Below are 25,822 nucleotides of genomic sequence, written 5' to 3' on the forward strand. Positions count from 1 at the left end.
TTTTCTTAATTTTACTTTGGATTCTCTATACTAGCTTGTTTTCATCAATTTTATCGTTTTAAAGCAAAATAATGTAAAATGACGAATAAGCACAATTTTCAATCGAGATAGTTTTTTTTTCATAAACACCTTAAAAACACATAAATAAGACGTTTTAACAAATATAGTGTTTTGCCTGCATTTCTGAGTTTGGTGCATAAAACGCTAGAATACACTAAAATAACCCATTTTGACATATTTCACTTCCTTAGACATATATTGTGTTTTGCCTGCATTTCTGAGTTTTGTTGCATAAAACGCTGGAATACATCAAAATAACCCATTTTTACATATTTCAGTTCCTTAGACAAATAGTGTGTTTCCGTAGCATTTCTGTGTTTTGGTGGAAAACAGCTAAAAACTGATAAAATTACACGTTTTTCTTAATTTTACTTTGGATTTTCTATACTAGCTTGTTTTCATCAATTTTATCGTTGTGAAGCAAAATAATATAAAATGACGAATAAGCACAATTTTCAATCGAGATAGTTTTTTTTCATAAAAAACCTTAAAAACTAATGAATAATACGTTTTAACAAATATAGTGTTTAACCTGCATTTCTGAGTTTGATGCATAAAACGCTAGAATACACTAAAATAACCCACTTTTGACATATTTCACTTCCTTAGACAAATAGTGTGTTTTGCCTGCAATTCTGAGTTTTGTTGCATAAAACGCTGGAATACACCAAAATAACCCATTTTTTACTTATTTCAGTTTCTTAGACAAATAGTGTGTTTCCGTAGCATTTCTGTGTTTTGGTGGAAAACAGCTAAAAACTGATAATATTACGTTTTTCTTAATTTTACTTTGGATTCTCTATACTAGCTTGTTTTAATCAATTTTATCGTTTTAAAGAAATAAATAATGTAAAATGACGAGTAAGCACAATTTTCAATCGAGATAGTTTTTTTTTCATAAACACCTTAAAAACACATAAATAAGACGTTTTAACAAATATAGTGTTTTGCCTGCATTTCTGTGTTTGGTGTATAAAACGCTAGAATATACTAAAATAACCCATTTTTGACATATTTCAATTCCTCAGACATATATTGTTTTTTGCCTGCATTTCTGTGTTTTGGTTCATAAAACGCCGGAATACATCAAAATAACTCATTTTTTACATATTTCAGTTCCTTAGACAAATAGTGTGTTTCCGTAGCATTTCTGTGTTTTGGTGGAAAACAGCTAAAAACTGATAATATTACGTTTTTCTTAATTTTACTTTGGATTCTCTATACTAGCTTGTTTTAATCAATTTTATCGTTTTAAAGAAATAAATAATGTAAAATGACGAGTAAGCACAATTTTCAATCGAGATAGTTTTTTTTTCATAAACACCTTAAAAACACATAAATAAGACGTTTTAACAAATATAGTGTTTTGCCTGCATTTCTGAGTTTGGTGCATAAAACGCTAGAATACACTAAAATAACCCATTTTGACATATTTCACTTCCTTAGACAAATAGTGTGTTTTGCCTGCATTTCTGAGTTTTGTTCATAAAACGCTGGAATACATCAAAATAACCCATTTTTTTACATATTTCAGTTCCTTAGACAAATAGTGTGTTTCCGTAGCATTTCTGTGTTTTGGTGGAAAACAGCTAAAACTGATAAAATTACGTTTTTCTTAATTTTACTTTGGATTTTCTATACTAGCTTGTTTTCATCAATTTTATCGTTGTGAAGCAAAATAATATAAAATGACGAATAAGCACAATTTTCAATCGAGATAGTTTTTTTCATAAAAACCTTAAAACACATGAATAAGACGTTTTAACAAATATAGTGTTTTGCCTGCATTTCTGAGTTTGATGCATAAAACGCTAGAATACACTTTTGACATATTTCACTTCCTTAGACAAATAGTGTGTTTTGCCTGCAATTCTGAGTTTTGTTGCATAAAACGCTGGAATACACCAAAATAACCCATTTTTACATTTCAGTTCCTTAGACAAATAGTGTGTTTCCGTAGCATTTCTGTGTTTTGGTGGAAAACAGCTAAAAACTGATAATATTACGTTTTTCTTAATTTTACTTTGGATTCTCTATACTAGCTTGTTTTAATCAATTTTATCGTTTTAAAGAAATAAATAATGTAAAATGACGAGTAAGCACAATTTTCAATCGAGATAGTTTTTTTTTCATAAACACCTTAAAAACACATAAATAAGACGTTTTAACAAATATAGTGTTTTGCCTGCATTTCTGTGTTTGGTGCATAAAACGCTAGAATATACTAAAATAACCCATTTTTGACATATTTCAATTCCTCAGACATATATTGTGTTTTGCCTGCATTTCTGTGTTTTGGTTCATAAAACGCCGGAATACATCAAAATAACTCATTTTTTACATATTTCAGTTCCTTAGACAAATAGTGTGTTTCCGTAGCATTTCTGTGTTTTGGTGGAAAACAGCTAAAAACTGATAAAATTACGTTTTTCTTAATTTTACTTTGGATTCTCTATACTAGCTTGTTTTCATCAATTTTATCGTTTTGAAGCAAAATAATGTAAAATGACGAATAAGCACAATTTTCAATCGAGATAGTTTTTTTCATAAAACACCTTAAAACACATAAATAAGACGTTTTAACAAATATAGTGTTTTGCCTGCATTTCTGAGTTTGGTGCATAAAACGCTAGAATACACTAAAATAACCCATTTTTGACATATTTCATTTCTTCCTTAGACATATACTTCCTTAGACAAATGTTTTTTGCCTGCAATTCTGAGTTTTGTTGCATAAAACGCTGGAATACATCAAAATAACCCATTTTTACATATTTCAGTTCCTTAGACAAATAGTGTGTTTCCGTAGCATTTCTGTGTTTTGGTGGAAAACAGCAAAAACTGATAAAATTACGTTTTTCTTAATTTTACTTTGGATTCTCTATACTAGCTTGTTTTCATCAATTTTATCGTTTTGAAGCAAAATAATGTAAAATGACGAATAAGCACAATTTTCAATCGAGATAGTTTTTTTTTCATAAAAACACCTTAAAACACATTCCTTATAAGACGTTTTAACAAATATAGTGTTTTGCCTGCATTTCTGAGTTTGATGCATAAAACGCTAGAATACACTTTTGACATATTTCACTTCCTTAGACAAATAGTGTGTTTTGCCTGCAATTCTGAGTTTTGTTGCATAAAACGCTGGAATACATCAAAATAACCCATTTTTACATATTTCAGTTCCTTAGACAAATAGTGTGTTTCCGTAGCATTTCTGTGTTTTGGTGGAAAACAGCTAAAAACTGATAATATTACGTTTTTCTTAATTTTACTTTGGATTCTCTATACTAGCTTGTTTTAATCAATTTTATCGTTTTAAAGAAAAATAATGTAAAATGACGAATAAGCACAATTTTCAATCGAGATAGTTTTTTTCATAAACACCTTAAAAACACATAAATAAGACGTTTTAACAAATATAGTGTTTTGCCTGCATTTCTGTGTTTGGTGTATAAAACGCTAGAATATACTAAAATAACCCATTTTTGACATATTTCAATTCCTCAGACATATATTGTTTTTTGCCTGCATTTCTGTGTTTTGGTTCATAAAACGCCGGAATACATCAAAATAACTCATTTTTTACATATTTCAGTTCCTTAGACAAATAGTGTGTTTCCGTAGCATTTCTGTGTTTTGGTGGAAAACAGCTAAAAACTGATAAAATTACACGTTTTTCTTAATTTTACCTTGGATTTTCTATACTAGCTTGTTTTCATCAATTTTATCGTTGTGAAGCAAAATAATATAAAATGACGAATAAGCACAATTTTCAATCGAGATAGTTTTTTTCATAAAACACCTTAAAAACACATGAATAAGACGTTTTAACAAATATAGTGTTTAACCTGCATTTCTGAGTTTGATGCATAAAACGCTAGAATACACTTTTGACATATTTCACTTCCTTAGACAAATAGTGTGTTTTGCCTGCAATTCTGAGTTTTGTTGCATAAAACGCTGGAATACATCAAAATAACCCATTTTTTACTTATTTCAGTTTCTTAGACAAATAGTGTGTTTCCGTAGCATTTCTGTGTTTTGGTGGAAAACAGCTAAAAACTGATAATATTACGTTTTTCTTAATTTTACTTTGGATTCTCTATACTAGCTTGTTTTAATCAATTTTATCGTTTTAAAGAAATAAATAATGTAAAATGACGAGTAAGCACAATTTTCAATCGAGATAGTTTTTTTTTCATAAACACCTTAAAAACACATAAATAAGACGTTTTAACAAATATATTGTTTTGCCTGCATTTCTGTGTTTGGTGTATAAAACGCTAGAATATACTAAAATAACCCATTTTGACATATTTCAATTCCTTAGACATATATTGTGTTTTGCCTGCATTTCTGAGTTTTGGTTCATAAAACGCCGGAATACATCAAAATAACTCATTTTTTACATATTTCAGTTCCTTAGACAAATAGTGTGTTTCCGTAGCATTTCTGTGTTTTGGTGGAAAACAGCTAAAAACTGATAATATTACGTTTTTCTTAATTTTACTTTGGATTCTCTATACTAGCTTGTTTTCATCAATTTTATCGTTTTAAAGCAAAATAATGTAAAATGACGAATAAGCACAATTTTCAATCGAGATAGTTTTTTTCATAAACACCTTAAAACACATAAATAAGACGTTTTAACAAATATAGTGTTTTACCTGCATTTCTGAGTTTGATGCATAAAACGCTAGAATACACTAAAATAACCCATTTTGACATATTTCACTTCCTTAGACAAATATTGTGTTTTGCCTGCAATTCTGAGTTTTGTTGCATAAAACGCTGGAATACATCAAAATAACCCATTTTTACATATTTCAGTTCCTTAGACAAATAGTGTGTTTCCGTAGCATTTCTGTGTTTTGGTGGAAAACAGCTAAAACTGATAAAATTACGTTTTTCTTAATTTTACTTTGGATTTTCTATACTAGCTTGTTTTCATCAATTTTATCGTTGTGAAGCAAAATAATATAAAATGACGAATAAGCACAATTTTCAATCGAGATAGTTTTTTTCATAAAACCCTTAAAACACATGAATAAGACGTTTTAACAAATATAGTGTTTTGCCTGCATTTCTGAGTTTGATGCATAAAACGCTAGAATACACTAAAATAACCCATTTTTGACATATTTCACTTCCTTAGACAAATAGTGTGTTTTGCCTGCATTCTGAGTTTTGTTGCATAAAACGCCGGAATACATCAAAATAACTCATTTTTTACATATTTCAGTTCCTTAGACAAATAGTGTGTTTCCGTAGCATTTCTGTGTTTTGGTGGAAAACAGCTAAAAACTGATAATATTACGTTTTTCTTAATTTTACTTTGGATTCTCTATACTAGCTTGTTTTAATCAATTTTATCGTTTTAAAGAAATAAATAATGTAAAATGACGAGTAAGCACAATTTTCAATCGAGATAGTTTTTTTTTCATAAACACCTTAAAATCACATAAATAAGACGTTTTAACAAATATAGTGTTTTGCCTGCATTTCTGTGTTTGGTGTATAAAACGCTAGAATATACTAAAATAACCCATTTTTGACATATTTCAATTCCTCAGACATATATTGTTTTTGCCTGCATTTCTGAGTTTTGGTTCATAAAACGCTGGAATACATCAAAATAACTCATTTTTTACATATTTCAGTTCCTTAGACAAATAGTGTGTTTCCGTAGCATTTCTGTGTTTTGGTGGAAAACAGCTAAAAACTGATAAAATTACGTTTTTCTTAATTTTACTTTGGATTCTCTATACTAGCTTGTTTTCATCAATTTTATCGTTTTGAAGCAAAATAATGTAAAATGACGAATAAGCACAATTTTCAATCGAGATAGTTTTTTTCATAAAACACCTTAAAACACATAAATAAGACGTTTTAACAAATATAGTGTTTTGCCTGCATTTCTGAGTTTGATGCATAAAACGCTAGAATACACTAAAATAACCCATTTTGACATATTTCACTTCCTTAGACATATAGTGTGTTTTGCCTGCATTTCTGAGTTTTGTTCATAAAACGCTGGAATACATCAAAATAACCCATTTTTACATATTTCAGTTCCTTAGACAAATAGTGTGTTTCCGTAGCATTTCTGTGTTTTGGTGGAAAACAGCTAAAAACTGATAAAATTACGTTTTTCTTAATTTTACTTTGGATTCTCTATACTAGCTTGTTTTCATCAATTTTATCGTTTTAAAGTTTTCAAATAAAGCAAAATAATAAAAATGACGAATAAGCACAATTTTCAATCGAGATAGTTTTTTTCATAAAACACCTTAAAACACATAAAATAAGACGTTTTAACAAATATAGTGTTTTGCCTGCATTTCTGAGTTTGATGCATAAAACGCTAGAATACACTAAAATAACCCATTTTGACATATTTCAGTTCCTTAGACAAATAGTGTGTTTTGCCTGCATTTCTGTGTTTTGGTTCATAAAACGCCGGAATACATCAAAATAACTCATTTTTTACATATTTCAGTTCCTTAGACAAATAGTGTGTTTCCGTAGCATTTCTGTGTTTTGGTGGAAAACAGCTAAAAACTGATAATATTACGTTTTTCTTAATTTTACTTTGGATTCTCTATACTAGCTTGTTTTAATCAATTTTATCGTTTTAAAGAAATAAATAATGTAAAATGACGAGTAAGCACAATTTTCAATCGAGATAGTTTTTTTTTTATAAACACCTAAAAAAACACATAAATAAGACGTTTTAACAAATATAGTGTTTTGCCTGCATTTCTGTGTTTGGTGTATAAAACGCTAGAATATACTAAAATAACCCATTTTTTACATATTTCAATTCCTCAGACATATATTGTTTTTTGCCTGCATTTCTGTGTTTTGGTTCATAAAACGCCGGAATACATCAAAATAACTCATTTTTTACATATTTCAGTTCCTTAGACAAATAGTGTGTTTCCGTAGCATTTCTGTGTTTTGGTGGAAAACAGCTAAAAACTGATAATATTACGTTTTTCTTAATTTTACTTTGGATTCTCTATACTAGCTTGTTTTCATCAATTTTATCGTTTTGAAGCAAAATAATGTAAAATGACGAATAAGCACAATTTTCAATCGAGATAGTTTTTTTTTCATAAAACACCTTAAAACACATAAATAAGACGTTTTAACAAATATAGTGTTTTACCTGCATTTCTGAGTTTGATGCATAAAACGCTAGAATACACTAAAATAACCTGCATTTTGAGTTTGACATATTTCACATTTTCCTTAGACAAATAGTGTGTTTTGCCTGCAATTCTGAGTTTTGTTGCATAAAACGCTGGAATACACCAAAATAACCCATTTTTTACATATTTCAGTTCCTTAAACAAATAGTGTGTTTTCGTAGCATTTCTGTGTTTTGGTGGAAAAAAGCTAAAAACTGATCAAATTACGTTTTTCTTAATTTTACTTTGGATTCTCTATACTAGCTTGTTTTCATCAATTTTATCGTTTTGAAGCAAAATAATATAAAATGACGAATAAGCACAATTTTCAATCGAGATAGTTTTTTTCATAAAAACACCTTAAAACACATATGAATAAGACGTTTTAACAAATATAGTGTTTTGCCTGCATTTCTGAGTTTGATGCATAAAACGCTAGAATACACTAAAATAACCCATTTTTGACATATTTCACTTCCTTAGACAAATAGTGTGTTTTGCCTGCATTTCTGAGTTTTGTTGCATAAAACGCTGGAATACATCAAAATAACTCATTTTTTACATATTTCAGTTCCTTAGACAAATAGTGTGTTTCCGTAGCATTTCTGTGTTTTGGTGGAAAACAGCTAAAAACTGATAATATTACGTTTTTCTTAATTTTACTTTGGATTCTCTATACTAGCTTGTTTTAATCAATTTTATCGTTTTAAAGAAATAAATAATGTAAAATGACGAGTAAGCACAATTTTCAATCGAGATAGTTTTTTTTTCATAAACACCTTAAAAACACATAAATAAGACGTTTTAACAAATATAGTGTTTTGCCTGCATTTCTGTGTTTGGTGCATAAAACGCTAGAATATACTAAAATAACCCATTTTTGACATATTTCAATTCCTCAGACATATATTGTGTTTTGCCTGCATTTCTGTGTTTTGGTTCATAAAACGCTGGAATACATCAAAATAACCCCTTTTTGACATATTTCAGTTCCTTAGACAAATATTGTTTCCGTAGCATTTCTGTGTTTTGGTGGAAAACTGCTAAAACTGATAATATTACAATTTTGTGTTTTTGGATTCTCTATACTAGCTTGTTTTCATCAATTTTATCGTTTTGAAGAAAATAGACATATTTTTTTTCATAAACACCTTAAAACACATAAATAAGTGTGTTTTGCCTGCATTTCTGAGTTTTGTAAAACGCTAGAATACATAAAACGCTGGAATACACTTCCTTAGAAAATAACCCATTTTTTTTGTTGCACATATTTCAGTTCCTTAGACAAATAGTGTGTTTCCGTAGCATTTCTGTGTTTTGGTGGAAAACAGCTAAAACTGATAAAATTACACGTTTTTCTTAATTTTACTTTGGATTTTCTATACTAGCTTGTTTTCATCAATTTTATCGTTGTGAAGCAAAATAATATAAAATGACGAATAAGCACAATTTTCAATCGAGATAGTTTTTTTCATAAAACACCTTAAAAACACATGAATAAGACGTTTTAACAAATATAGTGTTTAACCTGCATTTCTGAGTTTGATGCATAAAACGCTAGAATACACTAAAATAACACACTTTTGACATATTTCACTTCCTTAGACAAATAGTGTGTTTTGCCTGCAATTCTGAGTTTTGTTGCATAAAACGCTGGAATACATCAAAATAACCCATTTTTTACTTATTTCAGTTTCTTAGACAAATAGTGTGTTTCCGTAGCATTTCTGTGTTTTGGTGGAAAACAGCTAAAAACTGATAATATTACGTTTTTCTTAATTTTACTTTGGATTCTCTATACTAGCTTGTTTTAATCAATTTTATCGTTTTAAAGAAATAAATAATGTAAAATGACGAGTAAGCACAATTTTCAATCGAGATAGTTTTTTTTTCATAAACACCTTAAAAACACATAAATAAGACGTTTTAACAAATATAGTGTTTTGCCTGCATTTCTGTGTTTGGTGCATAAAACGCTAGAATATACTAAAATAACCCATTTTGACATATTTCAATTCCTTAGACAAATATTGTTTTGTTTTGCCTGCATTTCTGAGTGTTTTGTTCATAAAACGCTGGAATACATCAAAATAACCCATTTTCTACATATTTCAGTTCCTTAGACAAATTGTGTGTTTCCGTAGCATTTCTGTGTTTTGGTGGAAAACAGCAAAAACTGAAAAAATTACGTTTTTCTTAATTTTACTTTGGATTCTCTATACTTGCTTGTTTTCATCAATTTTATCGTTTTCAAGCAAAATAATGTAAAATGACGAATAAGCACAATTTTCAATCGAGATAGTTTTTTTTCATAAAACACCTTAAAAACACATAAATAAGACGTTTTAACAAATATAGTGTTTTGCCTGCATTTCTGAGTTTGATGCATAAAACGCTAGAATACACTAAAATAACCCATTTTTGACATATTTCACTTCCTTAGACATATATTGTGTTTTGCCTGCATTTCTGAGTTTTGTTCATAAAACGCTGGAATACATCAAAATAACCCATTTTTTGACATATTTCAGTTCCTTAGACAAATAGTGTGTTTCCGTAGCATTTCTGTGTTTTGGTTTCCTTATTTGTCGTTTTACATTGTTTAGCTTTAAATTAATTAAATTGATGAAAACAAGCTATTATACAGAAACCAAAGTGAAATTAATAAAAACGTGGTATTTTAGTAGCTTTTAGCATTTTTTCCACCAAAACACAGAAATGCTACCAAAACACACTATTTGTCTAAGGAACTGAAATATGTCAGAAATGGGTTATTTTTGTGTATTTCAGCGTTTTAAGCACTAAAACTCAAAATGCAGGTAAAACACACTATTTGTCTAAGGAACTGAAATATATAAAAAATGGGTTATTTTGGTGTATTCCAGCGTTTTATGCAACAAAAGTCATAATTGCAGGCAAAACACACTATTTGTCTAAGCAACAAAAATATGTCAAAAAGGTGTTATTTTGGTGTATTCCAGCTATTTATGCACCAAAAATCAGAATGCAGGCAAAACACACTATTTGTCTAAGGAACTGAAATATATAAAAAAAGATTGGTTATTTTGGTGTATTCCAGCGTTTTAAGCAACAAACCTCAGAATTGCAAACAAAACACACTATTTGTCTAAGGAACTGAAATATATAAAAATGGGTTATTTTGGTGTATTTCAGCGTTTTATGCAACAAAACTCAGAAATGCAGACAAAACACACCATTTGTCTAAGAAACTTAAATATGTCAAAAGGTGTTATTTTGGTGTATTCAGCGTTTTATGTAACAAAACTCAGAATTGCAGAAAAACACACTATATGTCTAAAGTGAAATATGTAAAAAATGGGTTATTTTGGTGTATTCCACCGTTTTATACAACAGTACTCAGAATTGCAGGGAAAATACACTATTTGTCTAAATAACCCACTTTTGACATATTTCCCTTCCTTAGACATATATTGTGTTTTGCCTGCATTTCGGAGTTTTGGTTCATAAAACGCTGGAATACATCAAAATAACCCCTTTTTGACATATTTCAGTTCCTTAGACAAATAGTGTGTTTTCCGTACAATTCTGAGTTTAGTTGAATAAAACGCTGGAATACACCAAAATAACCCATTATTTACATATTTCAGTTCCTTAGACAAATAGTGTGTTTCCGTAGCATTTCTGTGTTTTGGTGGAAAACAGCTAAAAACTGATAAATTTACACGTTTTTTTAATTTTACTTTGGATTCTCTATACTAGCTTGTTTTCATCAATTTTATCGTTTTCAAACAAAATAATGTAAAATGACGAATAAGTATAATTTTCAATCGATATAGTCTTTTTTTTCATAAAATATCTTAAAAACATATGTATAAGACGTTTTAACAAATGTAGTGTTTTGCCTGCATTTCTAAGTTTAATGCATAAAACGCTAGAGTACACTAAAATATCCCACTTTTGACATATTTCACTTCTTTAGACATACGTATATTGTGTTTTGCCTGCAGTTCTGAGTTTTGGTTCATAAAACGCTGGAATACATCAAAATAACCCCTTTTTGACATATTTCAAATCCTTAGACAAATAGTGTATTTTCCCTGCAATTCTGAGTTTTGTTACATAAAACGCTGGAATAAACCAAAATAACCCCTTTTTGACATATTTCACTTACTTAGACAAATAGTGATTTTTGTCTGCAATTCTGAGTTCTGTTGCATAAAACTCAATTTCTACAACTATCTACTCGACATAACCTTCCAGACAACTATCCTCTCTTCTTCAATAACACTCAACTTCCCCTCTCCTCTACATTAAACACACTCGGTCTATCCTTCACTAAAAATCTAAACTGGAAATTTCACATCTCTACTCTTGCTAAATCAGCTTCCAAGAAGTTAGGTGTCCTGTGGCGTCTTCGTCCATTTTTCTCTCCCTCCCAGCTGCTTGCTCTGTACAGGGGCCTTATCCGCCCGTGTATGGAGTATGGCTCTCATGTCTGGGGATCCACACAGCCTTACTAAACAAGGTGGAATCTAAAGCTTTTCGTCTTATCAACTCTTCTCCTCTAACTGACTGTCTTGATTCTTTAAGTCACCGCCGCAATGTTGCATCTTTATCTGTCTTCTACCGCTGTTTTCATGCTGTCTGCTCTTCTGAACTTGCTAACTGCATGCCTTCCCCCCTCCTGCGGCCTCGCTGCACAAGACTCTCTACTTCTTCTCATCCCTATTCTGTCCATCTTCCTAATGCAAGAGTTAACCAGTATCTTCACTCCTTCATTCCCTACACTGGTAAACTCTGGAACTCTCTACCTGTGTCTGTATTTCCACCTGCCTATGACTTAAAGTCTTTCAAAAGAGGAGTGTCAAGACACCTCTTACGTTAACTGGACCCTCCTTTTAGATTTTTTTGTTTTTTCTCTTTCTCCTACTTTCCTTTTAACAGGGCCTGGCAACCAGCGGGATTTTTTTTTTTTCCAACACTTTGTTTTCCCTTGGCCAGTGCACTTGTAATGTAAAAAAAAAAAAAAAAAAAAACGGTGGAATACACCAAAATAACCCATTTTTTACATATTTCACTTTCTTAGACATATAGTGTGTTTTCTCTGCAATTCTGAGTTTTGTTACATAAAACGCTGGAATACACCAAAATAACACCTTTTTGACATATTTAAGTTTCTTAGACAAATGGTGTGTTTTGTCTGCATTTCTGAGTTTTGTTGCATAAAACGCTGAAATACACCAAAATAACCCATTTTTTATATATTTCAGTTCCTTAGACAAATAGTGTGTTTTGCTTGCAATTCTGAGGTTTGTTGCTTAAAACGCTGGAATACACCAAAATAACCATTTTTATATATTTCAGTTCCTTAGACAAATAGTGTGTTTTGCCTGCATTCTGATTTTTGGTGCATAAATAGCTGGAATACACCAAAATAACACCTTTTTGACATATTTTTGTTGCTTAGACAAATAGTGTGTTTTGCCTGCAATTCTAACTTTTGTTGCATAAAACTCTGGAATTCACCAAAATAACCCATTTTTTATATATTTCAGTTCCTTAGACAAATAATGTGTTTTACCTGCATTTTGAGTTTTAGTGCATAAAACGCTGAAATACACAAAAATAACTCATTTCTGACATATTTCAGTTCCTTAGACAAATAGTGTGTTTTGGTAGCATTTCTGTGTTTTGGTGGAAAAAATGCTAAAAGCTACTAAAATACAACGTTTTTATTAATTTCACTTTGGTTTCTGTATATTAGCTTGTTTTCATCAATTTAATTATTTTAAAGCTATACAATGTAAAATGACAAATAAGGAAAATTTTCAATCGAGAAAGTTTTTTTTTCATAAAACACCTTAAAAACACATAAATAAGACGTTTAACAAATAAATTGCTTTGCATGCATTTTTCAGTTTTGGTGCACAAATTGCTGTAATACACCGAAATAACCCATTTTTTACATATTTCAATTCCTTAGACAAAAAAAGTGTTTTGCCTGCATTTTGAGTTTTGGTGCATAAAACGTTGGAATACACCAAAATAACCCATTTTTGAAATATTTCAGTTCCTTAGACAAATGGTATGTTTTGGTAGCATTTCTGTGTTTTGTGGAAAAAAGCTAAAAGCTACTACAACACCACGTTTTTCTTAATTTCACTTTGTTTTTTTAAATATTAGATTCTTTTCATCAATTTAATTATTTTAAAGCAAAACAATGTAAAAAGACGAATAAGCAAAATTTTCAATCGAGATAGTTTTTTTTTTTCATAAAACACCTTAAAGACACATAAATAAGACATTTAACAAATATAGTGTTTTGCATGCATTTCTGAGTTTTGGTGCACAAATTGCTGTAAAACACCGAAATAACACATTTTTTACATATTTCAGTTCCTTAGACAAATAGTGTGTTTTGCCTGCATTCTGAAATTTGGTGCATAAAACGCTGGAATACTTAAAAACAACACCTTTTTGACAAAAATAAGTTCCTTAGACAAATAGTGCGTTTTGCCTGCAATTCTGAGTTTTATTGCATAAAACGCTGGAATACACCATAATAACCCATTTTGTATATATTTCAGTTCATTAAACAAATAGTGTGTTTTGCCTGCATTTTGTGTTTTGGTGCCTAAAACGCTGGAATACACGAAAATAACCGATTTTTCATATATTTCAGTTCCTTAGACAAATAGTGTGTTTTGTTAGCATTTCTGTGTTTTGGTGGAAAAAAGCTAAAAACTACTAAAATACCACGTTTTTGGTATTTTCACTTTGGTTTCTCTATATTAGCTTGTTTTCATCAATTTAATTATTTTAAAGCAAAACAATGTAAAATGACGAATAAGCAAAATTTTCAATCGAGATAGTTTTTTTCATAAAACACATTAAAAACACATAAATAAGACGTTTAACAAATATAGTGTTTTACATGCATTTTTGAGTTTTGGTGCACAAATCGCTGTAATACACCGAAATAACACATTTTTTACATATCTTAGTTCCATAGACAAATTGTGTGTTTTGCCTGGTTCTAAAATTTGGTGCATAAAACGCTGAAATACTTATAAACAACACCTTTTTGACATATTTATGTTCCTTACTCCTTAGACAAATAGTGTGTTTTGCCTGCAATTCTGAGTTTTATGGCATAAAACGCTGGAATTCACCATAACAACCCATTTTTTTATATATTTTAGTTCCTTAAACAAATAGTGTGTTTTGCCTGCATTTTGTGTTTTGGTGCAAAAAACGCTGGAATAATCGAAAATAACCCATTTTTGACATATTTCAGTTCCTTAGACAAATAGTGTGTTTTGGTAGCATTTCTGTGTTTTGGTGGAAAAAAGCTAAAAAACTACCAAAATACCACGTTTTTGGTATTTTCACTTTGGTTTCTCTATATTAGCTTGTTTTCGTCAATTTAATTATTTTCAAGCAAAACAATGTAAAATGACGAATATGCAAAATTTTCTATCGAGATAGTTTTTTTTCCATAAAACACCTAAAAAACAACTAAATAAGACGTTTAACAAATATAGTGCTTTGCATGCATTTTTTAGTTTTTGTGCACAAATCGCTATAATACACCAAAATAACCTATTTTTGACGTATTTCAGTTCATTAGACAAATAGTGTGTTATGCCTGCATTCTGAGTTTTGGTGCATAAAACGCTGGAACCCAGCAAAATAACACCTTTTTGATATATTGAAGTTTTTTAGACAAATGGTGTGTTTTATCTGCAATTCTGAGTTTTGTTGCATAAAAAACTGGAATCCACCAAAATAACCTATTCTTTATATATTTCAGTTCCTCAGACATAGTTTGTTTTGCCTGCATTTTGAGTTTTATTGCATAAAACGCTGGAATACACCAAAACAACCCATTTTTTATATATTTGAGTTCCTTACACAAATAATGTGTTTTTCCTGCATTTTGAGTTTTGGTGCATAAAACGCTGAAATACACCAAAAAAAAAAAATATATATATTTTTGACATATTTCAGTTCCTTACACAAATTATGCGTTTTGCCTGCATTCTGAGTTATGGTGCATAAAATGCTGGAAAACAACAAAATAACACCTTTTTGACTCATTTAAGTTGCTTAGACAAATAGTGTATTTTGCCTGCAATTCTGAGTTTTGTTGCATAAAACGTTGGAATACACCAAAATAACCCATTTTTTGATATATTTCAGTTCCTTAGACAAATAGTGTGTTTTGTTAGCATTTCTGTGTTTTGGTGGAAAAAAAGCTAAAATCTACTAAAATACCACGATATTGTTAATTTCACTTTGGTTCTCTATATTAGCTTCTTTTCATCAATTTAATTATTTTAAAGCAAAACAATGTAAAATGACGAATAAGGAAAATTTTCAATCGAGATAGTTTTTTTTCATAAAACACCTAAAAACACATAAATAAGACGTTTAAAAAATATAGTGCTTTGCATGCATTTCTGAGTTTTGGTGCACAAAACACTGTAATACACCGAAATAACCCATTTTTGATATATTTTATTTCTTTAGACAAATAGTGTGTTTTGCCTGCATTCTGAGTTTTGGTGCATAAAACGCTGGAATACTCCAAAACAAGACTTTTTGACATATATAAGTTCCTTAGACAAATAGTGTGTTTTGCCTGCAATTCTGAGTTTTGTTGCATAAAACGCTGGAATACACCAAAATAACCCATTTTTTATATATTTCAGTTCCTAACACAAATAGCGTGTTTTGCCTGCATTTTGAGTTTTTGTGCATAAAACGCTGAAATACACCCAAAAAAAACCATTTTTGACATATTGCAGTTCCTTAGACAAAAAGTGTTTTGCCTGCATTTTGAGTTTTGGTGCTTAAAATGCTGGAATACATAAAAAAAAACACCTTTTTGACATATATAAGTTGCGTAGACAAATACTGTGTTTTGCTTGCAATTCTGAGTTTTGGTGCAAAAACGCTGAAATACATCAAAATAACCCATTTCTGACATATTTCAGTTCCTTAGACAAATAGTGTGTTTTGCCTGCATTCTGAGTTTTGGTGCATAAAATGCTGGAAAACACCAAAATAACACCTTTTTGACGCATTTAAGTTGCTTAGACAAATAGTGTATTTTGCCTGCAATTCTGAGTTTTGTTGCATAAAACGCTGGAATACACTATAATAACACATTTTTTTTTTTTATATATTTCAGTTCCTTAGACAAATAGTGTTTTGCCTGCATTTTTAATTTTGGTGCATAAAACGCTGAAATACACCAAAATAACCCATTTTTGACATATTTCAGTTTCTTAGACAAATAGTGTGTTTTGGTAGCATTTATGTGTTTTGGTGGAAAAAAAGCTAAAAAACTACTAAAATACCACGATATTATTAATTTCACTTTGGTTCTCTATATTAGCTTCTTTTCATCAATTTAATTATTTTAAAGCAAAACAATGTAAAATGACGAATAAGCAAAATTTTCAATCGAGATAGTTTTTTTTCATAAAACACCTAAAAACACATAAATAAGACGTTTAAAAATATAGTGCTTTGCATGCATTTCTGAGTTTTGGTGCACAAAACACTGTAATACACCGAAATAACCCATTTTTGACATATTTTAGTTCTTTAGACAAATAGTGTGTTTTGCCTGCATTCTGAGTTTTGGTGCATAAAACGCTGGAATACTCCAAAATAAGACCTTTTTGTTATATATAAGTTCCTTACACAAATAGTGTGTTTTGCCTGCAATTCTGAGTTTTGTTGCATGAAACGCTGGAATACACCAAAATAACCCATTTTTTATATATTTCAGTTACTTACACAAATAGCGTGTTTTGCCTGCATTTTGAGTTTTGGTGCATAAAATGCTGGAATACATAAAAAAAAAAAACTTTTTGACATATATAAGTTGCTTAGACAAATACTGTGTTTTGCTTGCAATTCTGAGTTTTGGTGCAAAAACGCTGAAATACATCAAAATAACCCATTTCTGACATATTTCAGTTCCTTAGACAAATAGAGTGTTTTGGTAGCATTTCTGTGTTTTGGTGAAAAAAGCTAAAAACTACTAAAATACCACGTTTTTGTTAATTTCACTTTGGTTTCTCTATATTAGCTTGTTTTCATGAATTTAATTATCTTAAAGCAAAACAAAGTAAAATGACGAATAAGCAAAATTTTAATCGATAGTTTTTTTTCATAAAAAACCTTAAAATCACATAAATAAGACGTTTAACAAATATAGTGCTTTGCATCCATTTCTTAGTTATGGTGCACAAATCGCTGTAATACACCAAAATAACACATTTTTGACGTATTTCAGTTCCTTAGACAAATAGTGTGTTATGCCTGCATTCTGAGTTTTGGTGCATAAAACGCTGGAATACAGCAAAATAACACCTTTTTGACATATCTAAGTTCCTTAGACAAATGGTGGGTTTTGTTTGCAATTCTGAGTTTTGTTACATAAAACGCTGGAACCCACCAAAATAACCCATTATTTATATATTTCAGTTCCTCAGACAAATAGTTTGTTTTGCTTGCATTTTGCGTTTTGCTGCATAAAACGCTGAAATACACCAAAATAACCCATTTTTGACATATTTTAGTTCCTTAGACAAATAATGTGTTTTGGTAGCATTTTTTGTTTTCTTGAAAAAAAGCTAAAAACTACTAAAATACCACGTTTTTGGTATTTTCACTTTGGTTTCTCTATATAAGCATGTTTTCATCAATTTAATTATTTTTAAGCAAAACAATGTAAAATGACGAATAAGCAAAATTTTTCAATCGAGATAATATTTTTTTTTCCATAAAACACCTAAAAAACACATAAATAAGACGTTTAACAAATATAGTGCTTTGCATGCATTTCTAACTTTTGGTGCACAAATCGATGTAATACACCAAAATTACCCATTTTTGACGTATTTCAGTTCCTTAGACAAATAGTGTTTTATGCCTGCATTCTGAGTTTAGGTGCATAAAACGCTGGAATACAGGAAAATAACACCTTTTTGACATATCTAAGTTCCTTAGACAAATGTCTGCATTTCTGAATTTTTTTGCATAAAACGCTGAAACCCACCAAAATAACCCATTCTTTATATATTTCAGTTCCTAAGACAAATAGTTTGTTTTACCTGCATTTTGAGTTATGGTGCATAAAACGCTGAAATACACCAAAATAAACCATTTTTGACATATTTTAGTTCCTTACACAAATAATGTTTTTTGGTAGCATTTTTGTGTTTTGGTGGAAAAAAGCTAAAAACTACTAAAATACCACGTTTTTGGTATTTTCACTTTGGTTTCTCTATATTAGCATGTTTTCATCAATTTAATTATTTTTAAGCAAAACAATGTAAAATGACATATAAGCAAAATTTTCAATCGAGATTTTTTTTTTTCCATAAAACACCTAAACAACACATAATTAAGACGTTTAACAAATATAGTGCTTTGCATGCATTTCTGAGTTTTGGTGCACAAATCGCTGTAATACACCAAAATAACCCATTTTTGACGTATTTCAGTTCCTTAGACGAATAGTGTGTTATGCCTGCATTCTGAGATCTGGTGCATAAAACGCTGGAATACAGCAAAATAACACCTTTTTAACATATCTAAGTTCCTTAGACAAATGGTGTGTGTTTTGTCTGCATTTCTGAGTTTTGTTGCATAAAACGCTGGAACCCACCAAAATAACCCATTCTTTATATTGTTACAACACCCACTGTACCTTCGACCACTCACCTTCAGGCAGGACAGCAGGTTCCACCACAACACCACCAGTCAGCAAGTAAAGGTTCCACGACAGCCCAGCCAGACAAAACAGGCTCACACAGGCAGGGGGCAACACAAAGCGTTAGGTCCTTTTAACTCCTTTAATGCAAAGTTCTCAGGCACTTACAGGGCACCAGGACACTCCAGGGCAAACAGGACACACTCAGGCACGCCGACAGGCAGGCACAGGCACTCAAACACTTGCAAAACCCCCGAGAATCACACAGGCGCCAAGGCAGGTCTCAGTCACCACAACCACCACCCTCGCTGCTCACTCTACTCCCGACAACACAATTCCCGCCAGCTCCTCCCCGCCCGCGCCACATTCAAACACACAAACCCATACACACACACACTCGTAACACTATCCCCCCCTTACAAAGCAGTCGACCCGGCTGCTACACATTCACGCACATTCATCCTCTGAGACATAGTAATCTAGCAAATATGCAGGACGTCGCCGCTCGTCGCGGACGCTGTAGCGGCGAAGTAGCGGCGGCTGGCGAGCTCGCAGCTGCACCCAACGAGCCATCTTCATCCTCAGCAGGTCCCGGCTCATGGTCCACAGCCTCGCCCACATCACCATCAGGTTCCTCTCCGTCCTCGTCCACTTCGTCAACGTCCTCGTCGCTACTGTTGGGGCCCACGCCCTCACCTTCGCCGTCGCCCCAGGAGTAGCGCCCCGGACCATGGTAACGCCACAGACGATCAACATGGACCACGCACGGACGCTTCCTTCCCCACTGTATCTGGTAGGTGACGTCCGACAGGGCTGCCAACACAGTGTACGGCCCCTGCCAAGGGCTCTGTAGTTTCGGCGAAAGCCCTCGCTTCCGGCAGGGATTGTGCAGCCACACTCGGTCACCAACGGCGTACTTTGCGTCCCTCATGCGCCGGTCGTACGTCTCCTTCATGGCCTGGCCCGCTATCCTGAGCTTCTCACGTGCATGACGGTGCACCTCCGCCAGGCTCTCCTGCAGAGCCGCTGCGAAGCCAGAGGTGACGGTGGGCAAGCTCACGTCTGGAGGCCGCCCAGTGGCCAAGTCCACCGGCAGCCTTAGCTCCCGGCCAAACATGAGACGGGCTGGTGTAAAGTCCGTCGCCTCGTGCACGGCAGACCTGTAAGCCATCAGCATGGCCGGCAGCTTGACGTCCCAGTCCTCCTGGGACTCGTCACAATACTTGGCAAGCTGCTGTGCGAGGGTGCGATTAAAACGCTCCACCATCCCGTCTGACTGCGGGTGGAGGGGCGTCGTCCTTGTCTTTCGCACCCCCAATAGTTCACAACACTCGCGGAACACTCGAGACTCAAACTCGCGGCCCTGGTCGGAATGCAACTCGGTCGGCACACCGAACCGGGTAAAGAACTCGTTCACCAGCACGCTCGCGACGGTCTCGGCTTCGTGGTTAGGAGTGCATATGCCTCAGGCCACTTCGTGAAATAATCCATCACCACACATATGTACCGGTTGCCCCGAGGCGTGAGGGGCAGCGGGCCAGCAATGTCAACAGCCACCCGCTCCATCGGAGCCCCCACACTGTACACCTGCAAGGGAGCCCGGTTCTTTCTACCTGGCCCCTTCTTCGCACTGCACACGTCACACGCTCTACACCACTCTAACACGTCACTACGCATGCCTACCCAGTAGAAGCGCTGACGCAACCGGCACAGGGTCCTTTTCTCGCCCGAGTGGCCACTAGTAACGCCGGCATGCAACTCCCTCAACACTTCCGCTCGCCACACTCGGGGAACGACCACTACCCACGAGTCACGGCCTACACCACCCAACACGAGCCACCGTTTAACTAGCACCCCACGATCGTCCAATCGCAACGTCTCCCACTGGTCAACTAAGCACTTGGTGGCGGTACTTTCCATCGCCACAGTTTCCCAGCTGGGGCGTTCTCCGCCAGCCTCCAGCCACCGGATGACAGGAGCAAGGTCCGTGTCCTCGCGCTGCGCCTTGCGCCACCTGTCATCCGCCTCAGGAACACTATCACGCACCTGGAGACGAAGGCACACAGGGTCGGGGTCCTCCCGGGCACAGTGTGAGCAGCCTGCCTCACACGGGCGTCGGCTCAGACTGTCAGCGTTGCAGTGGACCCGCCCCGGGCGGTGGACGATGCGGTAGTTGTACTGCTCGAGCCGCCCCAACCACCGCGCCAACTGGCCCTCCGGCACCTTCAGCGTCTTCAACCACTGCAAGGCAGCGTGGTCGGTCCGGACGGTGAACTCAGCGCCGTAGAGGTACGGGTGGAAGTGCTCGAGACTCTTCACCACCGCCAGCAGCTCCTTCCTCGTCACGCAGTAGTTCCTCTCGGACTTCCTAAACTTGGCGCTGTAGTAAGCCACCACGTGCTCCTTCTCGTCCTTCACCTGTGACAGGACCGCCCCGATGCCCTCTGCACTGGCGTCGGTGTCCAACAGGTACGGGAGCTTCGGGTCTGGGTAAGGCAAGACCGGCGCCTCCACCAGGGCCCTCCTCAGTCCCTCGAAGGCGGTCTGGCACTCCTCGTCCCACAGGAAGCTCACCCCCTTTCTGGTGAGTCGGTGAAGAGGAGCTGCTAGGCTGGCGAAGTCCGGCACGAAGCGGCGGTAGTACGTGCACAACCCCAGGTAACTCCTGACCTCCGCCACGCTGGTGGGAACAGGCCACTTCTCCACGACGGCCACCTTCTGCGGGTCAGTACGCACGCCGTCCCGACTGACAACGTGTCCCAGGAACGGCACCTCATGCTGGAAGAGCGAGCATTTCTTAGGGCTGAGCTTGAGGTTAGCCTTCCTCAACCGCTGCAGCACCTCCTCCAACCGCTCCAGCTCCTCGTCGAAGGTGCTCCCGAACACGATGACGTCGTCGATGTAGACGAGGGCCGTCCTCCACTGCAGGCCGTCCAACACCCTCTCCATCAGCCGCTCGAAACATCCAGGGGCATTGCAGAGACCGAAGGGCATGACATTAAAATGCCACAACCCCTGCCCGAAGGAAAAGGCAGTTTTCGCCTTGTCTTCCTCCGTCATCTCCACCTGGTGGTAGCCTGACTTCAGATCGAGCGTGGAGAACCACCTGGCCCCCACCAGCGCGTCCAGCGTGTCGTCGATCCTCGGCAGGGGGTAAGAGTCCTTAACAGTCACGTCATTCAGTGCCCGGTAGTCCACACAGAAGCGCTGCGTGCCGTCCTTCTTCTTAACCAGGACTACCGCTGAAGACCACGGACTATCCGACCGCTCAATCACCCCCTGCGCCGCCAGCTCGCCGACTGTCCGCTGCATCTCCTCTCTCCTGGCTGGTGCGATCCGCCGAGGCGGGCACTTGATGGGCGCACTACTTCCCGTGTTAACGCGGTGCTTCACCAACCCCGTGCGACCCAAGTCCAAGTCACCCTTGCTGAAGACGTCCGCGTACTTAGCCAGGGTGTGGCGCAACTTCACCGTCTGCGCCTCGTCCAGGTTCCCGGCGCTCCGGTGCGCCAAGTCCTCCAGGAAGTCGGGCAGTGACTTCTCCGCCGCGGACTCTGCATTCTCTGCCGACTCCTCTGGACGATCCACCTCCTCACAGGTACCAAGCTTGGCACCAGCGGGAATCTTCCGGGTCTCGTCGGAGAAATTAGCCACGAGGACAGTGACTAACTTTTCCCCGCCCCACGAGACTCCGCGCCACCGACACACCGCCAGCCAGTTGCAGGTTCTCGCCAGGCTCCACCATGCCGTCCGCTCCCACCATCGCTCGTGAGAGTCGACACCGGACCCTGACCTCCGTCCTTGGGGCAAGGTGCACTCGCTCAGCCACTACTACCTCAGCGCAGCCGACCTCCGGAAGCAAGGGCACTTCTTGACCGCGCACCCTTACCAGCCTCCGTCCAAGGTCGACACAAGCCTTGCTCTGCAGTAAGTAGTCAAGGCCCAGCAGACACGGTTCCTCCAGGTCGGCGACGAACACAGGCAGACGCTCCACCACGCCGCCCACGCCAACCAAAACCTCCACTGGGCCCTTCAGCTCCACGCAGTGCCCCGTGACGCCACACAGCCGCTGTGGCGCATCCGGAAGTCGATCAACGGCCAGCATGTCTGGCCGCACCAAGGTCCGTTCCGCTCCCGTGTCGACAGTCAGGCGGCACGATCTACCATCCACCGAGCCTTCCACCTGCACCGCACTGGACGTTCGGCGGCAGCTTACACAGCACGGGGCCCGGGGACCGACGGCTGGGTGTTGGCCCCCTTCTCCAGCCTGTCGGAGTTTCCCGCCTGCGCCACTTCCTTCGGCTTGGGGCAGGCGCTTCCACGGTGGCCTGACTTGCCACACTCCTTGCAGCAGGGCTGAAAGGCGTCGGAGCTCAGCCGGTCGAGGGAACGCGTCCTTCGCCCCCTCGAACACTGACTGCGCTTGTGCCCCCTCTCGCCACAACTCCAGCAGGAGCCACGGAACCCATCCGGGCTCGCCTCCCTCGACGCCGCCTTCTTCTCCACCGTCGCCTTCCGGCCCTGGAGGTCCCGTCGGGGCTGGGCGGCCGCTGCAGAGCTGCCCGATGTCTTCATGAAGGCCTCGAACTCCAAGGCCCTCGCCAACGCCACCTGCAGGTCCCCAGGGTGCGCCTGCTTGACGTAGATCTGCAACTGCTGGTCATTCAGGGCGTCTACGAACGAGTCGCGAGCCAGCACCACAATCATTTCTTCCGGGGCCGCTGGGTACGCCCTCCTTACCAGCGCCTCCATGTCCTGCGCCAGCTGCGACAGCGTCTCGTCCCGCCCACGCGTCCTCCTCTTCAGGCGAGCACGGTACACCTCAGCCTGAAGGTGGTGTCCAAAGCGCCGCTTCAACGCCTCAGCCACACCCTGATACGAGGCACGCTGAGCTGGCGACAAGTGGCCAAGCACTTCCACAGCTTGGCCACGCAGCGCCGTCGCCAGCTGCAGGGCCTTCTCTGCGTCGTTCCAGCCCTGCGCAGTCGCCAGCATCTCGAACTGAGCGACATAAGCCTCCCAAGCCACCTTTCCGTCATACTCGGCTGGCTTCCTTCTGACGGAGCGCCTGGGGGACTGCGGGCTCTGCTGTGGGGTGCACCGCTCACAAGCCAGCTGACCGGGAGGGGAGGAAGGAGGGGAGGGGGGCAGAGAGACAGGGTGACTGGGTCCAGGACCGGCACTACCTGGCCTCACAACGGGGCTCCTGAAGACGTCCCAGCCTCCTACAGCACCCACTGGCTCGGATGCTACACTCATGGGTCCCTGCACTCCACCCCACAGGTCAAGGAGGTCAGACACGCGTGAAGTGTCCGCCGCCGCGCCGCCATTCTGTGCCACCCGCCCCCCTGACTGCCCGGACGTCTCAGCCACCTCCTCACTCAAACCCTCTACCCTACCTTCAAGAGCCAGCACCCTCTGCAACAGCTCGCTCTTCACACTGTCGCAGGCCTGGTCGGTGTACTGCCGCGACTCCTCTCTCAGAGACGAAAGGCTGCTCCGCATACTTTCCATGAGGCGGGCCTGCTGCCTCGTGTGCTCCACAATTTCCTCCCACTTATGTGCCTGCTCGCTGGCCCTTTCAGCCTGTTCCTGTCTCATCCCGGCCTGTTCCTGTCTCATCGCGGCCAACATTTCAGTAAGTAAGTCCAGCTGATTGGGCTTAACGTCTCTGCCCTCATCACTACCTGGCTCGCCACCGCCGGCCGCCATTCCGCCTGCCTCGTCTTTTCCAGTGCCACTGGCTGCCATTTTCTCCTCACTCACTTGTCCACTGGTCGACCCCACACCTGACACCAATGTTACAACACCCACTGTACCTTCGACCACTCACCTTCAGGCAGGACAGCAGGTTCCACCACAACACCACCAGTCAGCAAGTAAAGGTTCCACGACAGCCCAGCCAGACAAAACAGGCTCACACAGGCAGGGGCAACACAAAGCGTTAGGTCCTTTTAACTCCTTTAATGCAAAGTTCTCAGGCACTTACAGGGCACCAGGACACTCCAGGGCAAACAGGACACACTCAGGCACGCCGACAGGCAGGCACAGGCACTCAAACACTTGCAAAACCCCGAGAATCACACAGGCGCCAAGGCAGGTCTCAGTCACAACAACCACCACCCTCGCTGCTCACTCTACTCCCGACAACACAATTCCCGCCAGCTCCTCCCACCCGCGCCACATTCAAACACACAAACCCATACACACACACACTCGTAACAACTTAGACAAATAGTGTGTTTTACCTGCATTCTGAGTTTTGGTGCATAAAATGCTAGAATACACTTATTTAAATAACACTTTTTTTTTTTTTTTTTTTACATATTTAAGTTGCTTAGACAAATAGTGTATTTTGCCTGTAATTCTGAGTTTTGTTGCATAAAACGCTGGAATACACCACAATAACCCATTTTTTATATATTTCAATTCCTTAGACAAAGTGTTTTACCTGCATTTTGAGTTTTGGTGCATAAAACGCTGAAATACACCAAAATTACCCATTTTTGACATATTTCATTTCCTTAAACAATTAGTGTGTTTTGGTAGCATTTCTGTGTTTTGGTGGAAAAACTAGCTAAAAACTACTAAAATACCACGTTTTTGTTAATTTCACTTTTGTTCTCTATATTAGCTTCTTTTCATCAATTTAATTATTTTAAAGCTAAACAATGTAAAATGAAGAATAAGCAAAATTTTCAGTCGAGATAGTTTTTTTTTTTTCATAAAACACCTAAAAAACACATAAATAAGACGTTTAAAAAATATAGTGCTTTGCATGCATTTCTGAGTTTTGGTGCACAAAACGCTGTAATACACCGAAATAACCCATTTTTGACATATTTTA

General features: G+C 37.6%; 1 protein-coding gene across 1 annotated transcript; it reads right to left on the reverse strand.

The window, feature by feature from the left end:
- Nucleotides 1-23,187: 23,187 nt before the first annotated feature.
- Nucleotides 23,188-23,970, reverse strand: LOC123500531. The gene has a single exon (XM_045249224.1). It carries the CDS (start codon nucleotides 23,968-23,970, stop codon nucleotides 23,188-23,190), a length of 783 nt encoding a protein of 260 aa, XP_045105159.1.
- Between the last annotated feature and the right edge of the window lie 1,852 nt (nucleotides 23,971-25,822).

Source organism: Portunus trituberculatus, unplaced genomic scaffold, assembly GCF_017591435.1.
Source record: "Portunus trituberculatus isolate SZX2019 unplaced genomic scaffold, ASM1759143v1 PGA_scaffold_394__5_contigs__length_241797, whole genome shotgun sequence".
NCBI lineage: Eukaryota > Metazoa > Arthropoda > Malacostraca > Decapoda > Portunidae > Portunus > Portunus trituberculatus.